The 24556-nt window shown below is 45.3% G+C and overlaps 1 protein-coding gene across 4 annotated transcripts in view; it reads right to left on the bottom strand.

The window, feature by feature from the left end:
• Window positions 1–526: 526 nt before the first annotated feature.
• The window catches only part of WSB2 (WD repeat and SOCS box containing 2), a 29490-nt gene continuing 5460 nt past the window's right edge, over window positions 527–24556 (bottom strand). For 3 of the 4 annotated variants that reach the window (XM_063712265.1, XM_002823834.6, XM_054527680.1), the window contains exons 2-9: window positions 19914–20082; window positions 10715–10959; window positions 10422–10553; window positions 5902–6002; window positions 3959–4131; window positions 2824–2934; window positions 2596–2703; window positions 527–1977 (exon numbers count right to left, since the gene is read on the bottom strand). In XM_063712265.1, the coding sequence (XP_063568335.1) occupies window positions 1815–1977; window positions 2596–2703; window positions 2824–2934; window positions 3959–4131; window positions 5902–5931 (585 nt within the window). In that variant the 5' untranslated portion in view covers window positions 5932–6002; window positions 10422–10553; window positions 10715–10959; window positions 19914–20082 and the 3' untranslated portion in view covers window positions 527–1814. Of the gene's footprint in view, window positions 1978–2595; window positions 2704–2823; window positions 2935–3958; window positions 4132–5901; window positions 6003–10421; window positions 10554–10714; window positions 10960–19913; window positions 20083–21143; window positions 21376–24556 lie in introns of those variants that run through there. The other variant, XM_054527679.2, reaches the window with a different exon arrangement.

Raw genomic sequence — 24556 nt, forward strand, 5'->3', positions numbered from 1 at the left:
AGAGGCTCAGCCTCCGCTGTACCTGGAACTTCAAGATAACCATGAACTGTAAACGTTGGCCAATCCATTCCCAGCTCTTCCGCTGTACTACTTGTTTTATGTGTTTATTTTTTGAGGCAAAATCATGCTCTGTCACCCAGGCTGGAATACCGTGACACGATCATGGCTCGCTACAGCCTCCATGTCCCAGGCTCGAGCAGTTCTCCCACCTCAGCCTCCTGAGTAGCCGGAACCACAGAACCACAGGTACATGCCACCACATCCTCAGCCCCCTGAGTAGCTGGGGCTACCACGCACACCAGCACCACACAAAGTTTTTTGGCTATTTTTTTTTTTTTTTTAATAAAGATAGGGTCTCATCTCACTCTGTTGCCCAGGCTGATCTTGAACTCCTGGGCTCAAGCAGTCCTCCCACCTCAGCCTCCCAAAGTGCTGGGATTACAGGCATGTGCTGTCACACCCAGCCCTGCTTGTTTTAAAAGGGGACTTTTTTCTTAATGGAAAAAAATGAAACAGAGCCAAAAGCTTTTAACTGTTTTTTTTTTTTTCTTTCCTTCAATGAAAGCCTCTCATTTTGAAAAGACATGTTTTTCTTCAAGCAACAAAGGTGGTAGAGGAAATTCCTCAACTTTCTCAACAAGTCATGTAACGTTACACTGGCCTCCATAAAGCACCGATTAAGAAAGCTAAAGAATAAGATGTTGTATTTCTTTTAAAATAATTTAAAATATATTAAATTTTCCTAAGGCAGGTTTTGTTTGAATGAGGTGTCTTGATTAGATAACTACATGCCACTGAAGGAGAACAGTACTTTTAAGGAGCTATTTTTGTTTCGCAGTAGAGTTGAAACCAGCTGATTAATCCAATGAAGTTAAACAGCAGAGACAGATCTCGTACATAAGAGTATCAGCTAAAGTCATGACTACACCAATTCTTTACACAATTAAGACATCTTTGCAACTGTTCAATTTAAGTACTATGGTTTTTAGATAATCGAGAAAAACATAGTTGTACCTTAACATCTGTTGAGAAAATACAAATAAATATGATGCTAATAAATGGTCACTGATAACTCAGTAGCCATCTGAATAGTCATGCGGTTTAAGAATACATCCTTGTATAATCTGACATACAAATTTGTCATTTCCTGTACATGCACACCATTGTTAAAAAAAAAAAAAAAGCCAGTAATAGTGTCTGGATCGGTCAGGAGCACAGCCTCTGATTCCCCTGTAATTTAGTTAAGCTAAATTAATATCTCATACCAAACGGCTCCAGGAAAACTGTCCTGCAGGTCAGAAGGGAGCCCAAGAAGAAAAGTACTTGGCCAACATCGAAGCAACTCTGACCACAGCAGGAGAGAACTTGAACCAATGCTACCACTGCACCAGAAACACAAGGATAGGTACTAGGCAGAAGCCATCCTTCCCAGTGGAGGGAGTGTGAGCTGCTCTGCCACTAGAGAGGCTCTGGAGGCCTACTTAGTTGCATAATCAAAACAACATCAGTAACTGCACTTTGAATCAAAACGACCAGAAAGAGTTCAACACTTGCTGTTCATAACTGGACTGAAGATTTAAGGTAAGGCTCTGTTGCCGTGCAAGTGGAATCTCTTCCTCTAAGACTGACTTTCACATGCCAGGGAGAGAAAGATCCATGACTAGTACACTGGAATCTGGTTTTGCTACATTCTATTCACAATCCCGAAGAAATGCTATTTCAATGCAAGACCAGATGTTTGGCCCATTATTCCAGCAACTCCCTTTGACAGGACAATTTACCCTGCTACAAAGAAGCACAAGATGTGATGTTGCTTAAAAAGTCCTGTATGTGAGGAACTCTTTCATTTTCTTGGGGATTGGCAGTGCTAGGACTTGGTAAGTTGTTAGGAAACTTCGAAGGGCTTTCCGGCATAAGTGCTTCAGTGAGGACAGGACCCTTGGAGCTGTCCAGAACTGGACGTGGCCATCTCTTGTCCTGAAATGAAACAGAAACCGATGCTAAGACAGAGCTTGGATGTTCATGTTTTCATGAGGATGGATACTCATGTTTCTATTTTGACTGGAAAGAGCAGGAGAGACTTCGGAGAGTGAAATGTAACCCTGACCGTGGAAATCGATGTAAAAGTTGTGGTGCTGAATAATTAAAGCTGCTGATAGGATTAGAAAAACTCAAGACACCTGTGATACCAAAGCGCTCTCTCGGCACAGCCCTTTCTAAATCTGACCACAGTTAGTTCAAAAGTAAAAGGGGGAAGAGTGCCACCTACTGAATTATAGATGTTACCTGTAAAGTGGTCTTTTGGCCCTAAATGGTTTCCCATATATTATGCATCATCTCAATTTTATTCTCCCTTGTGAACTTGGCCCATTAGGTGGCATGACTTACAGGTCTTTAATTACATTTAGGTTAAATATTCAGAGAAAATGGGACACCGTTATTAGCAAAATCGATCATTGGAGTTTTATATAATCTTGAATTGCCTTAAAGGTTTCCTCATAGGCAAGAAAATTCTAGATGGTTTCTTTCCTTAAAAAGCTCCATGGTATACTCAGCAGAAAGCACCACCCATCTGTTCAGCTAACAAATACATACCCTGTGGCAATGACTCCACCATGTGGAAAAAATGTGCAGCAAAGCCCATTGGTCATAGGAGCAAATGCAATGGGAGTTTTCAGTTCCAGGGCCCAGATCCTGAGGAGTCTGGATGGGGAGAGAGAACATCTGTACATTAGCTGACCCAGGGCCAGACCAAGAGGGCCTTGCTGCCATTACTTGCAAGCACTTGTTCTGAGGCCATGTAAAGAGAGTTCTCTTCGTTACCTGTCATCTGCCACCGTGGCAAGGTACAAGCCTTCCGGAGAGAAGCACACAGATCTCAGTGAGCTAATGTGGACATCACTGTCATCCATGGCGGGGTCAACCTGGGTGTGGCTGGGAAGGAAAGAAATAGGATGACAGGCCTGGAGTGATGGCTGCTCTCCACCCTCCATCGTCACCCCAGGCAGGAAGCCAAACTGCCCTGGCTACAAAAGGGCTCAAGATGCATTGTGTGCCCCTCGTGGAAAAGCTTGGGATTTGCACACTGGGAAAAAAAAGGGTATCTCAGAAGCCTCCACATGTCCTGTGGAGGGGCTGAAAGGTTACTAACACTTCCTTGTGCTAATTTGCTTATGCAAAGTAGGTCAGCCCTCACTTTAATGCCACAGTAGAAACTGCAAGTCTTTTTTAGGCTAAGATACATGATAATTATAGGACTGCCTATTATTTGCTTCATAAAACAACAGACACAAAAGGAAAAAGGAGACCAAGTTTGTGAGAACATGAAACTCATTTTGGAAAGCACAGTTTCGATAAGAGGCTCTTACTGAACTTGTTACTACAGTTATTAGTAAATGGAAATAAAGAGTCATATTGAGGCTTCATAATGCTGATTCCGAAGAAGTACACACAGCCGCCTGAATCGGGAGACTGGAAGACACTCAAAGCTACTTGAGAGGGCTTAACCGACAAGGCATCACTAAGAAGCAATGAACCAGGCCAGGCGCAGTGGCACATGCCTATAATAGCAGTTTGGGAGACTGAGGCGGTGGATCACCTGAGGTCAGGAGTTTGAGACTAGCCTGGCCAACATGGTGAAACTCCATCTCTACTAAAAATACAAAAATTAGCCGGGCCTGGTGGCGCACGCTTGTAGTCCCAGCTACTCGGGAGGCTGAGGCAGGAGAATCGCTTGAACCCGGGAGGTGGAGGTTGCAGTGATCCAAGATTGCGCCACTGCACTCCAGTCTGGGTGACAGAGCGAGACTCTGTCTCAAAAGACAAAGAGACCCACTGTGCCTTTTTATCCAGCTTGTCCCCTCCCATGTCCCAGATTCTAAAAGAGACATGTCTAATCCCAAGCAGGTTCCTCATCAGTCCCCCCACAAAAAAGTCATAGCAGAGATTCAGTCCTTACTGGAGTGACCTCAGCCTTTCGCCGGTGTAGGGGTCCCACATAATCACATTGGTATCGTAAGAAGCCGTGACAAGCAGGGCAGAGTCAGGGGAGAAGTCACAAGAGACAACACTGCTTTGATGGCCCTCTAGCTTCCGAATTAACGTGTAGGACCTCATGCTCCATAGAAAGACCTGTGAAAAGTAAGAAGTGCCTGGTTAGGGCAGAAGCAAAGTGCTTAGGACTCAAACAGAGGGAGGGAAAGGTACCACCACCAAACCTGCAGGCCCTGCGGCCAGGTCAAGCTGATTCTCTATCCCTTTTCTACAGCTCTTCCAGAACCTGTGGTATAGGTTTAAATAAAGTAACTGGTCTGGATTCTTGAGGATTTAAACCAATGGGCATGCTCAAGGAGCTCACTATAAGAGAGAATAAACCAGACCAACCTTAGGAAGACCCCCCTGAAACGCATGTGCAGAGACTTCTGAGTCTCCTTCTGAGTCCTGTTTGCCAATAGGGTAATATGTGCTGATGAAGACCTGAGCTAAGTGCTATCTTATTCCACTTAAAGGTCAGCGGCCAGGCACAATGGCTCACACCTGTAATCTCAGCACTTTGGGAGGCCAAGGTGGGTGGATCACATGAGGCCAGGAGTGCAAGACCAGCCTGGTCAACATGGCAAAACCCCTTCTCTACTGAAAATACAAAAATTAGCCAGGCATGGTGGTGCATGCCTGTAAGCTCAGCTATTTGGGAGGCTGAGGCAGAAGAATCACTTGAGCCTGGTAGGTGGAGGTTGCAATGACCCGAGATCACGTCACTGCATTCCAGCTTGGGTGAAAGAGTAAGACTATCTCAAATTTTTTTTTTAAAAGGGTCAGAAGTGAAATCTATGGCCACCCCACAAAGTAGTGGCAGGCTGCCAAGGCATTTTACACCCCCCACCTTGTGTATGGAACCATGGAAATCTGTCCCAAGACTGTGCCTCTGACCTAGCTCATCACTTTAAACCTTTGTGAGAAGCATTAAGAGGATTTTATTTTCATTCTTTTAAGAAAACCCTCAGGCTGGGCGCGGTGGCTCACGCCTTCAATCCCAGCACTTTCGGAGGCCGAGGCGGGCGGATCACCTGAGGTCAGGAGTTCAAGACCAGCCTGGCTAACATGGTGAAACCTCGTTTCTACTAAAAATACAAAAAATTAGCCAGGCGTGGTGGTGCACGCCTGTAATCCCAGCTACTCGGGAGGCTGAGAGGCAGGAGAATCACTTGAACCTGGGAAGTGGAGGTTGCAGTGAGCCGAGATTGCGTCATTGCACTCCAGCTTGGGCAACAAGAGCAAAACTCTGTCTAAAAAAAAAAGAAAAGAAAAGAAAAAAAACCCCGCCAAACCACAAATAAATGATGAACCACCTGGGCTGTACCAAATGGTGAACTCTCAACCTTCCCTTCAGTCACAGCAAGTGGCTCAACGCAACACAAAATTCAAACAGAAACTGTTCTCAAATTGTTCTTGGATTTCTCATACCTGTTTGTTTTTTCAATTAACAGGATTTCAGGACAAAGTTCAACAAGTAACTGCACTGACATGATTTGAATTGGAAATCCGAATTAGAGGGATTCAAATTTGATGGTTCAAAGGAAATTTGGATTCACATGTGGGCTGCAACTTTTAAAATCTCAGACTCCAAGAAGAAAAGAAATTTAAAAAGCAATGGTTTTCCCATTTTGTAAAGGGAAACAGCCCTCTGATGACAGGAGCAACCTGTTTCCAAATCCCTCCTGTCTTTGGGTTCGTGTTAAAGTGCAAGTCGCAAGGGACTTTTGCAAGTGGCAGCCACAGCCCACCAGCATGCCTTCTATTGGGGTGGATTTGCGGACGATTTTGAGAACACTCACACACACCAGGCCACCACTTCAGACCTCCATGTCTCAGTGAATTAAAGCAATAATGCTGGAGACTCACCGACTTCTCTCCAGCTGCAGAGCACAGCATGCTGCAGTCTGGGGAGATGGAACAGCAGTAAACCCACTGCAGGTGGCCCGATAGCACTTGAATCTGTTTACCTGGCAGGAAAAAGAAGCAAATGATGAGCCAATCCTCAACAAAGCAGGAAGACTGGAGAACGGGAGAACTGGGGTGGTAACAGCCCCCGGCCCAGTATACCCATCAGCTCCTATCAGCTGGGCCCAAGGGTCCAATGTTTAATTCAGAGTAAGAAATATGACCAGATTTGTCATTTAAACACCTGTAATCTATGAATATGATCTTCTAATTCCCCACGGAAACCATTACCTATGGCTTCAACACAATCTATAAGATCAGTAAGGGCGAAGGGGTACATTGATCACTTTTTTGTTGTTTGTTTCTGAGATGGAGTCTTGCTCTGTCTCCCAGACTAGAATGCAGTGGTGTGATCTCAGCTCACTGCAACCTCTGCCTCCCAAGTTGAAGCGATTCTCCTGCCTCAGCCTCCCAAGTAGTTGGGATTACAGGCACGTGCCACTGCGCCCAGCTGATTTTTGTACTTTTAGGAGAGACAGGGTTTCACCATATTGGCCAGGCTGGTCTCGGACACCTGACCTCAGGTGCTGATCACTTTTTTTATGTAATCTTGAATTGCATTAAAGGTTTCCTCATAGGAAACCATATCAAAGGGACCCTTTGATAGCAGAGAATGTTCTTTTTAGGTTCCCCAACCACCTCGAGTACCCTGAAGCATCATTCCCAATTTTGAAAGAGTGTTAATCTTCAATTCTCCTTCATTTAAAGTCTGTAATGGTTTCTCTGTAATCACAAGGATCCTGCTCCAGACTATCACCCTCCCAGCCTTGCCAGGATGTCCAGATGAGCAGTAGTATGGAGTCATTAGGGGCACACATTCTAGAGTCAGACAGCTTGGGTTTGAATCCTGACTTCCCTGCTAATTCAGCACATAACCCAGGGTGACTCACACAATCTCTCCAGCTCTTGCTTTAAAAAAAAAAAAAAGCCCGTCCATATAGAGGATGGGTGAATAAATGGTGGTCTATCTACCCCATTAATGCAGTTGGAATTAGAGATAGATTTTCCATGGGGTACCTACGGTTTAATGAAAAATGCGAGATGCAGGGAAAAATCGTGAAGATGTATGATTCCATTTTTGTCAAACAATGACCCAAAAGCCATGAAAGCAAACATGTGTGTGCACAAGATTATACAAGTAGAGAGAAAAATATAGAAGGGTATATACTCCTAACACAGGGTACCAGGATGCAGGGAAGGAAGGGAGGATGGCAGCAGCAGGGAGGGTAAGAAAGAGAATTGGGAAGGAAAGAGCCAAGCAAGAAAGAAGAAAAAAGAATTGTTATACGCCTGTACATGGTCATATATATGAATTTATTTAAGTTTATGCAGATGTATGGATCCATAAAAATTAGTATTTTTTATTTTTATTTTTTTTTATTTTTTTGAGACAGAGTCTTGTTCTGTTGCCTAGGCGGGAGTGCAATGGCATGATCCCAGCTCACTGCAACCTCTGCCTCCTGGGTTCAAGCGATTCTCCTGCCTCAGCCTCCCGAGTAGCTGGGATTACAGGTGCACACCACCATGCCCTGCTAATTTTTATATATTTTTAGTAGAGCCGGAGTTTCACCATGTTGGCTAGGCTGGTCTCGAACTCCTGACCTCGAGTGATACGCCCGCCTTAGCCTCCCAAAGTGCTTTAATTAATATTTTTAAAAAGTTAGTCATGGTGCCTGTAGTCCCAGCTACTCCGGAGACTGAGGCAGGAGGATCACTGGAGCCCAGGAGGAAGAGGCTGCAATAAGCTGAGATCGCAGCATTGCACTCCAGCCCATGCAACACAGTGAGACTCTGTCTCAAAAAATAAAGGTCAATCATGGTTTCTTCAGCTGTCAAATCTCAGGGTGCTGGGAGTACTGAATAAATTAAGGCACGTTAGGTCAGTGGGGCAGCGCCTGGCAGCTGGGAACACAACTTTATTCCCCTCCTCTCCTTGAAAAGCTCTCATAATTGGCCTACTGCATCCCGCCCACTCTTGGTCACTCTCACTTGGTCTTTCCTTCGAAGTCATCAAGTGATTTCCAGAGCCACTGCATGGACCTTCCTGAGATGGTGGCAAGCTGCCTCAGTACACACATTAAGCCAGCATTTAAAAAGGCAATGCCAGACGAGCGTGGTACCTCACGCCTGTAATCCCAGCACTTTGGGAGGCCGAGGTGGGCGGATCCCTTCAGGTCAGGAGTGCAAGACCAGCCTGACCTTCATGGCAAAACCCCGTCTCTACTAAAAATACGAAAATTAGCCAGGCATGGTGGCACACACCTGTAGGAGGCTCTGTCTCAAAAAAAAAAAAAAAAAAAAAAAAAAAGAGGCACTGCCTTGGAGAAGCTGTCCTGATCAGCAGCACATCTTAGACTGTGTGATTATAGGTTCCACAGTACTGGGCAGAAACCACCTAGAGTAGGCCAGGCGCAGTGGCTCACACCTGTAATCCCAGCACTTTGGGAAGCCCAGGTAGGCGGATCACTTGAGGTCCGGGGCTTGAGACCAGCCTGGCCAACATGGTGAAACCCTGTCTCTACTAAAAATACAAAAAATTAGCCAGGTGTGGTGGCTTATGCCTGTAGTCCCAGCTACTTGGGAGGCTGAGACACAAGAATCACTTGAACCTGGGAGGCAGAGGTTGCAGTGAGCTGAGATCGTGCCACTGCACTCCAGCCTGGGTGACACAGTGAGACTCCGTCTCAAGAAAAAACAAACAAACAAAAAAAACACCTAGAGTTATCTTGGTGATCAGATGCCTTCAGATGAGGATGCATGTGCACCGCCTTAGTTTGTTTGACAAGCTGCTGTGGACTAAATGTGTCCCCCACACATAAAGCCCTAATCCCCAATGTGATGGTATTAGGAGGGGGGGCTTTTGAGAAGTCAATAGGTCATGAGGGTGAAGCCTCGGGAATGGGATTAGTGCCCTTAGAAGAAGAGACATGAAAGAGAGAGATCTCTGCCAGATGAGGATGCAGAGAGAAGGTGGCTGTTTACAAGCCAGGCAGCAGGTGCTCACAGACACCAAAACTACTAGCACCTCGCTCATGGACTTCCCAACCTTCAGAACTGTGAGAAATAAACGTCTGTTGTTTAAGCCACCCAGTCTCTGGCATTGACTAAGATACAAGTTTTCAGGCTTATTGCTAAAAGAGCAGGAGAAAGGTCCCTCCCATGGCTGTGTGGAGCTGGACAGTCATAGCTTGGGAGAGAGTGCCAGTGCCTTCACACCATGGGGACAAGTGGCCTCTTCATGACCCTCCTTCCAATCCCTCCAGCCCCTGAGCCCCATCCAGGGCTGGAGGAATTGAAAAATTGCATTGCAATAAATTCCCCTTTCTTATGTCACTTTTTTTTTTTTTTTTTTTTGAGACAGAGTCTCGCTCTGTCGCCCAGGATGGAGTGCAGTGATGCAATCTTGCCTCACTGCAACTTCTGCCTCCCGGGTTCAAGTGATTCTCCTGCCTCAGCCTCCCAAGTAGCTGGGACTACAGGCGCCCACCACCACGCCCAGCTAATTTTTGTATTTTTTAGTAGAGATGGGGTTTGGCCATGTTGACCAGGCTGGTCTTGAACTCCTGACCTCAGGTGATCCACCCGCCTCAGCCTCCCAAAGTACTGGGATTACAGGCGTGAGCCACGTGCCTGGCCTCTTATATCACCTTTCTAGTTAAGGATCAAACCAGAGATATATGGAATTCTTTATTGGGCCACCCCTGTATACAGTTTGCTCAAGGCAGAATTTCACAAAACCTGACGCCCCATAGCCTGAGAGAATTATTCTAGGCTTAGAGTCTGCTTCAAAAAGAAAATCTTTCTTTCTAACAGGAAGCACCCAACAGGGACTTCTAGATCAGTGGTTCTCAACCTGGGGAGACCCTGCCCTTCACAGGACATGGGGACTTTTTTGCTTGTCACAACCGGAGAGGATGCTACTGGCATCAAAAGAGAAGAGGCCAGGCACGCTGCTCAGTGTCTTAGAATGCACAGGAGAGCCCATGACAAAGGGTTATCCAGCCCAAAATATCCATAGTGCCGATGAGAAAACCTGTTCTAGATCAAATATTTTTAACAGGGGCAATTCACCCCAAGAGGGTACAAACTAGTTCTTGGTAGCCAAAAAAATCTTCACATTTTTTTACATACAAAGCATAGACGTGCATTCAGCACATAAGTAGATATACAATATATCTTCGATATTAAAATAGCCTAAATAGACACACAGTATATGTTTGGTATTAAACTCTCTTTGGTATAGTATTATCTTTGGGGCAGGCAGGGGCGATTAGGAAAAAACTGTCTAAAAGGCTCCTTAAGGGGCAATTACAGAAAAAAACATCAAGAAACACTGTTTTAGATAAAAATGACACTGGTAAAGTGGAGAAAGCAAATACAGTATTTTTGGAGTTGCCGAGTAGTTCCTTCACTTCCCATACCGTGTTTATTCAGGTCCCAGATGCGAAGAGTCTTATCCCGCGACGCGGAGACCAAAATCAAACTGCCACTGGGTGTGAAGCTCAGATCTCTCACGACATCTTGGTGGCCGGAAAGATTCAAAAGCAGGAGCCCTGGCATGGGAGCAGGGGCACTGAGTCAGCCAGAGAGGGGGGCACGAGGTGTGCCTGCCACGGCCACACCTCTTGGCCAACATGAGTGGAGCAGGGAGGCAACACAGTCAGAACATGCACCCGAGCCTCCCAGAACCTTGTGCCAGCCAGGAATGACCTACCTGTCTGCACCTCCCAGATCTTGATCTGCCCATCGTTGAGTCCCGTAGCGAGAACCAGGCAAGAGACATCGGGCACTTGGGGGTGGTGGCGTGCCCAGAGCTTCCTGCTGGGTGGGGAAGGCCACGGGCTGAAGGCCAGCCCCCAGACAATCTGACCACAGTCCAGCGTCTTCTCTTTTGGGCTGCCCCGCCCTTTCGTCTCATTTTTGCCACTTCGGCTTTTGGCTTCAAACCCTTTAGGGATGCTGGAAGAAGCAGAGATTTCTTAATGAATCTGCAATTGTTACCAGTCTATCAACTTTTCATCCTGGGACATGTAAGACTTTTGGGGAGTGGAGGGAAGGGTCTGTCACCCAAGCTGGCATGCAGTGACACAATCATGGCTCACTGCAGCCTCGACCTCCCTGTTCAACTGATCCTCCCACCTCAGATCCACCAAGTAGCTAGGACGACAGGCATGTGCCATTAGGCTCTGTTAACTTTGTATTTTTTGTAGGACAGAGTTTTGTCATGTTGCCCAGGCTGGTCTCAAACTCCTGAGCTCAAGTGATCTGCCCACCTTGGCCTCCCAAAGTGCTGGGATTACTGGCATGAGCCACCCCACCCAGCCACATAAGACTTTAAATCCTAGAAACAAGCTGGCCTTTGCTGCAATCTGCTGTGACTTTTCTTTTCGTTTCTTTTTAAGAGTTGATGTAGGCCAGGCATGGTGGCTCATGCCTGTAATCCCAGCACTTTGGGAGGCTAAGGCAGGTGGATCGCCTGAGGTCTAGAGTTCGAGACCAGCCTGGCCAACATGGTGAAACCCCATCTCTACTAAAAAAAAAAAAAATTAGCCGGGCGTAGTGGCGGGTGCCTGTAACCCCAGCTACTTAGGAGGCTGAGGCAGGAGAATCGCTTGAACCTAGCGGGTGGAGGTTGCAGTGAACCAAGACCGCACCATTGTACTCCAGCCTGGGGAACAAAGGCAAAACTCTGTCTCAAAAAAAAAAAAAGAGTTGATGTAACACAGGCTATACTGGCCATGGCTCAATCTATTTGCAACAGCCCTGCAATGGGGTGACCTGCCTTGTGGGATAACTAAATAACAGATGCTCCAGGGAGTCACATGCTTGCTCAGAAAGTTCTCTCAGGTTTTGATGAGTGAAAGGAAAAAGACACTCAGTTTTTCCCATGAGTAAGAAAGCATACTGCAGGTTTGGAACTAGGGCAGAACTTAGAGCCCGAATATCCACCACTCTCCTGCCTGATGAGTTCCCTTATCTCTAGCTTAGAAATCCCCAAGGAGCTGGAAAATAAACCCCTGTCTTGCCAACACCATTTGTTTGGTACATGTTAATTTCCACCTTCACTCACTATGTTCCAACTGATTAATGAGGCTCCTTCATTTACTTCCGAACTGATGGTAACCTGCACAAGAATCAAACAGCAAGGTAGTCAAGAGAGAAAAGGAATTCACAGGGCTGTGTAGAGGTATCCTGTCCTGGAAGATCTCTTAACCTGACCCTCTCCTACAATTCAACTTACAGTGAAACAGGCCCAGATAAGCTAAAACATGAGGCCCCGGCCACCACTGCACCCAGGAAACAATGTCTCAAATGCACAAGCACTTGGCCGGCCCTGGGGTTGAGCCTGAAAACATGAAGCTTACTATTTGCGGTACACGGCACAAAGGTCTCCATGTGACCCTGACCACACTCCGGTTGGTTAAACTGGGAGAAATGGAGATGAGGAAGCTGAATGCCAGGATGAGGTCAGATTTGATTCCATGAGAAATCCTAAACTCAATGCACACGTAGTTGAACAAGTTTATGTATTAATTGGTGCAAAAATAATTGCAGTATTTGCAATTACCACCATTACTTTTGCACCAACCCAATATTACAGATGGCAAAAACCACCATTACTTTTGCACCAACCCAATATTATAGATGTTCCTGAAAAATTCTAAGTACATCACATTTTTGTCAATCGTGTGGTGAAATACACGAAAGAATTTTAACCGGCCGGGCGTGGTGGCTCATGCTTGTAATCCCAGCACTTTGGGAGGCCAAGGCGGGCGGATCACGAGGTCAGGAGATCGAGACCACGGTGAAACCCCGTCTCTACCAAAAATACAAAAAATTAGCCAGGCGTGGTGGCGGGTGCCTGTAGTCCCAGCTACTCGGAGAGGCTGAGGCAGGAGAATGGCGTGAACCCGGGAGGCGGAGCTTGCAGTGAGCCGAGATCGCACCACTGCACTCCAGCCTGGGTGACAGAGCGAGACTCCATCTCAAAAAAAAAAAAGAATTTTAACCAAGCTAATTTACAAAATTAGAAGGGAGGGGCTGGGCATGGTGGCTCACACCTGTAATTCCAGCAATTTGGGGGGCTGAGGTGGGTGGATCACCTGAGGTCAGGAGTTCGAGACCAGCCTGAGCAATATGGTGAAACCTCATCTCTACTAAAAATACAAAATTAGCTGGACATGGTGGCAGGGGCCTGGTGGTGTGTGCCTGTAATCCCAGCTACTCGGGAGGCTGATGTGGGAGGATTGTTTGAGCCAGGAGGCGGAGGTTGCACTGAGCCGAGATCACAACACTGCACTCCAGCCTGGGTGACAGAGTCAGACCCTGTCTCAAAAAAAAAAAAAAAAAGGTCTACACTCTTAGCAATTGTCAAGTGTACATTATTAATAACCACAGTCATCATGCCATATAATAGATCTTCTGAACTTACTCACCCTGCTTAGCTGAAACTTTATATCTTTGATCAATATCTCACCACTCCCTCTCCCACCCCCCGGTAACCACCATTCTACTCTGTTTCTATGAGTTAGACTTTTTCAGATTCTACATGTAAGTGAGATCATGCAGTATTTGTCTCTCTGTGCCTAGTTCATTTCACTTAGGATAAAGTCCTTCAGGTTCATCCATGTTGTAGCAAATAACAGGATTTTGTTCTTGTCAATAAAGTTTTATTGTAATGCAGCCACAAGCATTTGGTTAGGTATTGTCTGAGGCTGCTTTGACACTGTGACAGCAGAGTTCAACAGTCAAGACAGGGACCTTATGGTCCACAAAGCCTATTTACTTTATAGAAAAAGTTGGCCAGGTGCCATGGCTCACGCCTGTAATCCCAGCACTTTGGGAGGCCGAGGCAGGCGGATCACTTGAGATCAGGAGTTGAGACCAGCCTGGCCAACATAGTGATACCCCATCTCTACTAAAAATACAAAAAACTAGCCAGGTGTGGTGGGGGGTGCCTAGAGTCCCAGCTACTCAGGAGGCTGAAGCAGGATAATCGCTTGAGCCCGGGAGGCAGAGATTGTAGTGAACCAAGGTTGCACCACTGCACTCCAGCCTGGATGACAGAGCAAGACTCCATCTCAAAAAAAAAAAAAAAAGAAAGAAAAAGTTTGCCAACCTCTGGGTCTAAGTGGCCAAATATAGGCTGAAACTTGTTATTCTGGCCAAACAATCTGAATGTGACCATGAATGTCATTTTGATCGGCTGCCTCTCCACAGACTGTCCAGACCTGCCTGGCTCTGGCCCTGGCACTGGCCCCTGAGTTTGCTGTCATGAGAAGCAGCACTTAAGAAGCAGGCTATGGGAAGAGGTTTAAGACAGCTTGGAACCACCAGTTAAATTTGTTTTATTTCTTATAAAATCCTGATTTCTGTATTTGTTTTATTTATTTTGGTTTTTTTTAGAGACAGGGTCTCTCTCTGGCACCCAGGCTGCAGTGCAGTGGTGTGACCATAGCTTACAGCAGCCTTGAACTCCAGGGCTCGAGCAGTCCTTCCATCTCAGCCTCCTGAGTAGCTGGGACTACAGGCGCATGCCACCATACCCAGCTAATTTTTTAATCTTTTGCAGAGACAGGGTCTCGCTATGCTGCCCAGGTTAGTCACTAATTCCTGGCCTCAAGCAATCCGTCCCACCTCAGCCTTCCAAAGTGCTGAGATTACAGGCGTGTGATACCACACCTGGCCCTAATTTCTGTATTTGAATTAAGGAATACACCTGTAGCTACTTTATTCCAAAAGAATTAAGGCATATTTATTATTTCATTTTAATATCCTAAATTTAATTTTTCTAGAAAGAGATACTAAAATCTCCATTTTATGGGTTATTAACTTTCCTGGAGTCACAAAATCAGGGGCAGAACTGGAACTAAGGTCTTAGGTATCCCGGCCTAATGCTCAACAAATACTTTGAGTTTGCTAATGAATCCAGGGATGAGTTACATGAAAAGCAGGGAGGTCGTACCGTGGGAAAGAGCTGATGAGGCAAGACAGATTCATTGGCAGAATTTAGCTTCACTGAAGTTAAAGTTTCTAAAAACTTTATTTCAAAAAGCAGTATAATTATTTGGTTAATATCAATTATTTGCTCAATATCAAAAGCACCACATAATATGATTTTTAAAAAATGTATAACTACCCTAACTAGAATATAAATGCCCCAAATTCTCTCTTTTAAAATAGCTGTTGTTGGCAGGGTGTGGTGGCTATGCCTTTAGGAAGCTGAGGTGGGAGGATCACTTGAGGCAAGGAGTTCAAGGCTGCAGTGAGCTATGAGCATGCCACTGTACTCCAGCCTGGGTGACAGAGCAAGAGCTTTTCTCTGCCCCTCAAAAAGCCCGATTATTTTAAATTTTAAAAATAATAAATAAAAATAGTAGCGAAACATGGGAGAAATGTGAAAATGAGACAAAGTAAAAATTACCTATAATCCTAACACCACCATTCTAAACATCTCACTATAAATTTTTGTGTATATACACAAATGTCTTTTAAAAACAAATCTGATATCATACTGCATACATGGTTTTACAAAACCATACTGCATACATGCTTTTTTTTGTTATTTTAAGAGATAGCGTCTCACTGTTGCCCAGGCTGGAGTGGCCTGGTATGATCGGTGCTCACTGCAGCCTCTAATTCCTGGGTGCAGGGGATCCTCCCATCTCAGCCTCCTGAGTAGCTAGGACCACATGCACGTGCCACCACGCCGGGCTAATTTTTAAAATTTTTTTGTAGAAACCGGGTCTTGTTATGTTGCCCATGCTGATCTAGAACTCCTAGCCTCAAGTGATCCTCCCACTTCTGCCTCCCAAAGTGCTGGGATTATAGGCGTGAGCCACCGCACCCGGCCATATAGCCTGTTTTTTTTCAATAAGCCTCATACTGCAAATATTTCCTCAGAATACTGTTCTTCAAAATGTGTGATTTTGCCAGGTACAATGGCTCACGCCTGTAATCCCAGCACTTTGGGAAGCCAAGGCAGGTGGATCCCTTGAGGCCAGGAGTTCAAGACCAGCCTGGGCAACATGGTGAAAACTTGTCTCTTCTAAAAATACAAAAAAATTAGCTGAGTGTGGTGGCACACGCCTGTAATCCCAGTTACTCAGGAGGTTGAGGCAGGAGAACCACCTGAATCCAGAAGGCGGAGGCTGTGGTAAGCCGAGATGCGCCACTACACTCTGGCCTGGATGACAGAGCAAGACTCTCTCAAAAAAAAAAAAAATGTGATTTTTCTCCAAAACCAGTAACTTCTCACTTAACATATGAAACAATAACACTTCGCTCATTATGTTAAATAATAAATATGAAAAAATGGTTAATACTCAAATACCTTTTTCCATTTTCCTTAGTTAATAGTGAAAAGATATATTTATCTATACAAATTTATGTTTTGTTCAGAAATAGGATTCAGAAAAAAAAAAAGTTGTTACTATTTTCATTTACTGATACCAGTAATTAAAGTAAAGGACCTTTCCCCAACTAACACATGCTCCACGCTAGACCCTGAGCCACCCACAGTGCCCTTAGGGAGATACAAGCCCAGGCCCTTCCTTCTACCCGGGAGCAGCTCTAGGTCATGTGACAGAAAAAAGACATATTTATCTATACAAATTTGAAAACAAGAGTGATTTTCAGGAAACTGACAGATCTTCCATGTTGTGCTTTTTAAAAAAAGCAGATTATAAATTCATATAGTAGATTTACTTATATGTCAAGTCTAGAAATGAAGGTGCATCCCTTGTATTTCAGGTGAGGAATTAGTAAACAATGTATGACCTTGGCATTATCATCAAACTGACCACAGAAGGAACCGAAAACTCTGATTAAAAACACATAACAAAATTTGATGGCTGCAAAAATATCATATGGAAATGGTAAAATTTTCGTAACCATCCTCTCATCCCTGGATTTCAAACTGTTTCCAATTTTCTTAATATACAACTAATTTCATGATGAAGATCAGTGTATATAAATAGATGACACCATTTCTGAGATTTTTTTTTTTTTTTTTGAGATGGAGTCTTGCTCTGTTACCCAGGCTGGAGTGCAGTGGCGCGATCTCAGCTCACTGCAATCTCCGCCTCCCAGGTTCACGCGATTCTCCTGCCTCAGCCTCCTGAGTAGCTGGGATTACAGGCACACACCACCACGCTTAACTTTTTGTATTTTTAATAGAGACAGGGTTTCACCATGTTGGCCAGACTAGTCTCAAACTCCTGACCTCAAGTGATCCGCCTGCCTCGGCCTCCCAAAAGGCCGGGATTACAGGTATCGGCTACCGTGCCCGGCCCAGAAGAACATTTTTCAGGTCCTTGATGCATTTTGCCAGGCTTCCTTCCAGAAATTGCACAAATTTATCCCCCTCAACTCTAGCAGCATGCAGAGTACCCATCTCAACAAACTCCTGTCAACATTCCCTCTTATCAAGGCAAGTTTCATATCCAACTTATAAAAACCTTAAATCTAATGTTATTTATAAAAAACGCTTAAAGCAAAATAAATGAGAGCCTCAAGGGCAAGGGCCATGTCTGATTTATCTCAGGACTCTCAGTTCCTAACTCAGTGTTACACAAAGAAACTATGCAACCAAGGCTGGCCAACATAATAAAACCCCATCTCTACTAAAAATACAAAAAAATTAGCTAGGGGTGGTGGTGCACGCCTGTAATCCCAGCTACTCAGGAGGCTGAGGCAGGAGGGAGGCGGAGGTTGCAGTGAGCCGAGATCGCACCACTGCACTCCAGCCCAGGCGACACAGTGAGACTCCATCTCAAAAGAAAAAGAAAGAAACTATGCAACCAAGGCTGGCTGAATGAATAAATACAGACATAGAGTTGCCCTGGGACAAATGGAAACATACAGATGCTGGGCCATCTGAATGGGAGCTCACGGCATTCTGACACAGGGGCTTGTCCATACCAAAGAAAGAAAAACTGGTATCAGAAACTAAACTTGGCCAAGCACCATGGCTCACACCTGTAATCCCAGCTACTTGGGAGGCTGAGGCGGGAGGATTGCTTGAGGCCAGGAGTTCAAGACCAGCCTAGGCGAGACCCTGTCTCTACAAAAAATTTAAAAGTTGGCTGGGCATGGTGGCACGCCTGTAGTACCAGGTACTTGGGAGGCTAGGGCAGGAGGATAGCTTGAGCCCAGCAGATTGAGGCTGCAGTAAGCCGTGACTGAGCTACTGCACTCAAGCCTGGACAACAGAGCAAGACCCTCTCTCTCTCTCAAAAGAAACAAATGAATAAAATAAACTTAGTTGATAATAAAAAGACAAACTTAAAAACGAGCAAAGGCTCTGAGTAGACATTTATCCAAAGAACATATACAAAGGACCAGTAAGCACCTGAAAAGATGCTCGGCCAGGTGCAGTGGCTCATACCTGTAATCCCAACACTTTGGGAGGCCAAGGTGAGTGGATCACCTGAGGTCAGGAGTTCGAGACCAGCCTGGCCAACATAGTGAAATCTCGTCTCTACTAAACATACAAAAATTATCTAGGTGTGGTGGTGTGTGCCTGTTGCCCAGCTGCTTGGGAGGCTGAGGCAGAAGAATTGCTTGAACCCAGGAGGTGGAGATTACAATAAGCTGAGATCATGCCACTGTACTCCAGCCTGAACAACACAGTGAGACTCTGTTTCAAAAAAAAAAAAAAAAAAAAAAGAAAGAAAGAAAGAAAAGATGCTTGACATCCATAGCCATCAAGGAAATGCAAATCGAAACCACTATGAAACGCCACTTCATACCACTAGGATGGCTACCTGCTAGGATAATAAAAAAAGACAGACAATAACAAGGGTTGGATGTAGAGAATTTGGAACCTGAATCCATTGCTGGTGGGAAAGTAAAATGGTGCAGCCACTCTGGAAAACAGTCTGACACCTCCTCAAATAGTTAAACTTAGAAAACACAAGTTTTCTATAAATGTTCATAGCAGCATTATTTGTAATAACCAAAACATGAAAACAACTCAATGTCCATCAACTGATAAATGTATGAACAAAATTTGGCATCTCCATATGATGCAATAAAAGGAAATGAAATACTAGTATATGCTAGAACACGGATGAATTGTGAAAACATTATGTAAAATGAAAGAAGCTAGTCAAAAAAGGCTACGTGTTGTATGACTCCATTAATAGGAAATGTCTAGAATAGGCCGATCTAGAGAGACAAAGTAGATTAGTGGTTGCCTGGAGAGTGCAGGGGGTTTGGGGGATCTAAGCTAAGGGGTACAGGCTTTCTTTTTGAGGAAATAAAGATATTCTAAAATTGATTATGTGCCAGGCACAGTGGCTCATGGGAGAAATGTGTAATCCCAGCACTTCGGGAGGCCGAGGTGGATGAATCACTTGAGGTCAGGAGTTCGAGACCAGCCTGGCCAACATGGTGAAACCTCGTCTCTACTAATAACACAAAAATTAGCCAGGCGTGGTGGTGTGTGCCTGTAATCCCAGCTACTCAGGAGGCTGAGGCAGGAGAATCGCTTGAACCCAGGAGGCAGAGGTTGTAGTGAGCCAAGATTGCGCCACTGCACTCCAGCCTAGGAGACAGAGGGAGACTCTCTCAAAAAATAAATAAATAAAGTAAAATTGATGATGGTGATGGATGCACAACTCTGTGGATAGACTAAAAGCCATTGTATTGTATACTTTAAATGGACAAACTGTGTGGTATACAAATTACATCTCAATAAAGCTACGGGAAAAAAAGCCAACTTGGGGCTAACATAATTTTGACAGAATTGACTTTCACATATACAGAACCTGGGGCTCTAGAAACCCCCATGATCAATTCCTGAACCATGAGCCATCTTCCCTCTCTCTGGTTCTTGGGCACAGAGATGGCAAAAGAACAAGGAGTGTTTGGAAATGTGCCGGATGGGGCCCCAGTACGAGAATACTTACAACTGCTCCTCCAGCGGCCAGGGGATCAGTTTGACGATGCAGTGTCCTTGAGACCAAGCGAACCAGGAGCCATCTGGGGAGAAGGCGACGCTCCAGGTTTCACAGCTGGACTTCCAATCAAACTGGTGGGGGCGCCCAGGCTTGAGTTCGGCCAGCAGCAGCGGTTCCTCTGGGGCAGGAGACAACATGCTTCAAACACACACCCCCTTGCTCCCTGACCACCCAGACACAGGAAAGCCACTGTCTCCCTGTGGCAAACAGTGACACTATCCATTCCCAGAGGGAGTTGTCACTTAAATGACCCAGGGCAATAACAGCAGCCACAGGCCACATTCCACCATGGTTACTCAATCCTGGCACTCCTCACTGCTGGTTAACCATGACTCAGAGTAACCTTTGTGCCTGTGAACCCAGTGAATGGAGGCCTCATTTTCCTATGAATACTTGAAGGGGAGGAAAGTGGAGAGACAGCCAGACCAGGAATATGCTAGATGGTGCTGACTATGAGGCCAAAATAGCAAGGCCTTCCAATGCATTTCAGGTTTCTTCAAAAGAACCTGCTGCTGTCAAAGAAGGAATATGTGAAACTCAAAGGCTCCCTCTCACTCGCCTGCATCCTCCCCATCATCAAGGCTAAAAACATTCAGCCCTTGCCCTGCTTCCTCACACTCAGAAGTATGGATTCCATCTCCCCATCTCTCCTGCTTCCACGTCCTCTGTCCGGGGTTAAACCTTCATCTCATCTCACCCAGATCTTTTGCTACAGTCTCCTGTTCAGTCTTCCTACCCCTTGAGATGCTGCTAAAGCTGAAATACTCATACCATCACATCATTTCTTTCAAATACATTCGAAAGCTCCCGCCTGCCTACATCATAAAGGCAACTGAGCCCAGGACTTTCACCACATGCCATCTGCCCCAGCCCATTGGTCCAGCCTCCTTCCCTTGTCCCCTCCCTGCAGGCCACACTCTGGCCACAAAATCTCCTTGACATGCAAGGGGCTTATTTACGTTCACACCTGGACCCATTTTTTGCTTATGAGAATCCCTAGCTTCTCAAAGTAACAAAAAAGAAAGAAAAAAGTAATAATCCCACCTAGATTCACAACTAAGAAGCGTACCCTGATCTCACACTATCAAAACGAAAATAAGTCGCACCTTGTTTATTTCATTCTCTCTTATGTAACCAATTTCTCTCTGCCCCCCTCCCTCCTCATCAGTGTCTAAGCACCTTGTTCCAACACCCAGCTCATTTCGTCTTTGTTTCTCCCAGGACCTAGCACACCATCTTGTGAAAGAATAGGCACCAGATTGGAGCTTCTTCATTGACTGACCCACAGTTCCTAGTTCAGTTCTCTACTCCGATGGAAGATTCTCAATGGCTGATGAAGCTTATAAGTTAAAGGCCTTCAGAATGAATTTTTTGACCATTATGACTGTGATACTTACTAATATAAAAACTGGCTTCCATCCTGAATGAGGTCACTTCCTGATGTGTACATTCCACACAAGGAATGTGGAATGTGGAAGACTTTGACCCTGGCTGTTACCGGATAGATACTCATTTTTAAAACCCATATTTCATATATTTTAAGACACATCTTTATACATCTTACATTTTGACCTCGCTGAAATCAGGATGTATCTTATAATCAATGACTTTTCATAGTTAAATAGGTAGTATTTTTTTCTCAGTTATACATGATGATAATACAATCCATGGTATCTTGGATTCAATAAAACAGATGGTAGAGACGCATATGTGTATATTTATAAAATATTTTTGCCAGGTGCAGTGGCTCACATCTGTAATCCCAGCACTTTGGGAGGCCAAGGCAGGCAGATCACCTGAGGACAGGAGTTTAAGACCAGCCTGGCAAACATGGTGAAACCATGTCTCTACTAAAATACAAAAAAAAAAAAAAAATTAGCCAGACATGGTGGCAGGCACCTGTAGTCCCAGCTACTCGGGAAGCTGAGGCAGGAGAAGCACTTGATCCCAGGAGGCGGAGGTTACAGTGAGCCGAGATCACGCCACTGCACTCCAGCCTGGGTGACAGAGCGAGATCCTGTCTCAAAAAAAAAAATTGGCTCATGCCTGTAATCCCAGCACTTTGGGAGGCCAAGGCGGGCAGATCACCTGAGGTCGGGAGTTCGAGACCAGCCTGACCAACATGGAGAAACCCCGTCTCTACTAAAAATACAAAATAAGCCGGGCGTGGTGGCGCATGCCTGTAATCCCAGCTACTCAGGGGGCTGAGGCAGAATTGCTTGAACCTGGGAGGCGGAAGGCAGAGGTTGCGGTGAGCCGAGATGGTGTAATTGCACTCCAGCCCGGGCAACAAGAGTGAAACTCCGTCTCAAAAAAAAAAAAAAAAAAGTTCTACTATATGCATTTATAGGAAAATAATAACATAGGTATATCTTGTTATATAAAATAGGTGTGTGTTCCTGAAGCTTCTGTCTTTAAATAGAATGTTAATAAATCATATCAAGCCTTTGTAAAGAGAATATTCGTTCTCAGAGGTTCTATGTATAAATTTGGGTTTTAATGTATTAGGTCTGGCCAGGCACGGTGGCTCATGCCTATAATCCTAGCACTTCGGTAGGCCGAGATGGGATGATCACTTGAGGCCAGGAGTTCAAGACCAGCCTGGTCAACGTAGTAAGACTCCATCTCTTTAAAAAAAAAAAAAGAAAAAAGAAAGAAAGAAAAAAATATATTTATATATATATGGTCTGAGTAAATAGCTATTTGTATAGACCCAGGTAAATCCTCCTAGAAATCTATACGTTTGTATGTGTGATAGTTTCATTTATACAGTCACATGTGTATAGCTATTTGTATAGACTCAGGGTTCTCAACTGGGGGCTAGTTTGCCCCTTGAGGACATTTGGCAATAACATTTTTGGTTGTCACAACTGGAGTTGCTACTACTGCCATCTAGTGGGTGGAGGCCAGGGATGCTGCTCAACACCCTACAGCGCACAGGACAGCCCCCAGCAAAGAATCATCTGGCCCAAAATGTCAACAATGCCAAGGCTGAGAAACCCAGATGCAGTCAAGTACTAAATGACATTGACTGATCTAGAGAAACATTTTCAAATGACCTGGATGGCCTGGGGTAGTGGCTCACGCCTGTAATCCCAGTGCTCTGGGAGGCAGAGGTGGAGGAATTGCTTGAGACCAGGAGTTCCAGATCAAATGATCAGGATGAAAATTTCTTTTTTTTTCCATCCTGATAACATTCACAATTGGTTCACTTCCTCTACATTATCCTTTTTTTTTTTTTTTTTTTGAGATGGAGTCTCGCTGTCACCCAGGCTGGACTGCAATGGCACGATCTCGGCTCACTGCAACCTCGGCCTCCTGGGTTCAAGCAATTCTTATGCCACAGCCTCCCAAGAAGCTGGGATTACAGGCATGCACCACCACACCCAGCTAATTTTTGTATTTTTAGTAGAGACAAGTTTTTGCTATCTTGGCCAGGCTGGTCTCAAACTCCTGGACTGAAGCAATCCACCCACCTCGGCCTCCCAAAGTGCTGGGATTACAGGTGTAAACCACCATGCCTGGTCTTTTTTTTTTTTTTTAATCTCCCAAACCAAATCCATTAGCAAGTTCTATCAAGTCTGTTTCCAAAAGACTTGCCAAATCTAACCCCTCTCCATCTCTACTCTCATCTATGCAGCATCATCTCCCGCCTGGCCCAGTAGGCAACCTTCCAGCTGCTCTCCCTGCTTCCCCTCTAGCCCCGCACCATCGGTTCTCCTTGCCTCCAGAGTGGTCAGTTTCAAACACTGTTAGAATAAAACTCTAGCTCCTCACCCTGCCCTCAAAATCCAGCATAATCTGAACTCCCCTGGGCTTGTACTTCTCTCCCTGCCCTGGCTCCAACACATTGCCCTTCTCTCTACCCTCTGCCAATGCTCAATTAGTTCTGACCCTAGGCCTTTGCACCAACCATTCCCTTCACCTGGAATGCCTCTCCTCGGCTGGCATCTACTCTTATTCAGGTCTGGCTCAAATGACAACTGCTTAGAGAGCTCTTCTGACCCCTAGTCAATCTCCTTCACAACCCCTCACTTTATTTTCTTTACAGCCCTATCACCATTTGATCGCCATCTGTCTCCCCTCCACTAGGACATCAACTCCAGGGAGCAGGAACTTTGTATATTTATCCCCAGAGCTGGCAGAGTTCCTGGTGGAGGGCAGGCAGTGAGTAAATATTTGTCTAATAAATACATATGGTATAACTCTTTAAACAAAAAAGTAACATAAAGCTGGTCAGGCATGGTAGCTCATGCTTGTAATCCCAACACTTTGGGAGGCGGAGGCAGGCAGGTCACTTGAGGCCAGGAGTTCAAGACCAGCCTGGCCAACATGGTGAAACCCCGTCTCTACTTAAAATACAAAAATTAGCTGGGCATGGTGGTGGGCGCCTGTAGTCGCGGCTACTCGGGAGGCTGAGGCAGGAGAATCACTTGAACCCGGGAGGTGCAGGTTGCAGTGGGCCAAGATTGCGCCACTGCACTCCAGCCTGGGTGACAGAGCAAGACTCTGTCCCCCAAAAATAAAAAATAAATAAAGCCCCTTAAACTCTGATGATGCTTATGCCAAACATTTCACATGAAATGCTTCTT

Source organism: Pongo abelii, chromosome 10 (assembly GCF_028885655.2).
Source record: "Pongo abelii isolate AG06213 chromosome 10, NHGRI_mPonAbe1-v2.0_pri, whole genome shotgun sequence".
Lineage (NCBI taxonomy): Eukaryota > Metazoa > Chordata > Mammalia > Primates > Hominidae > Pongo > Pongo abelii.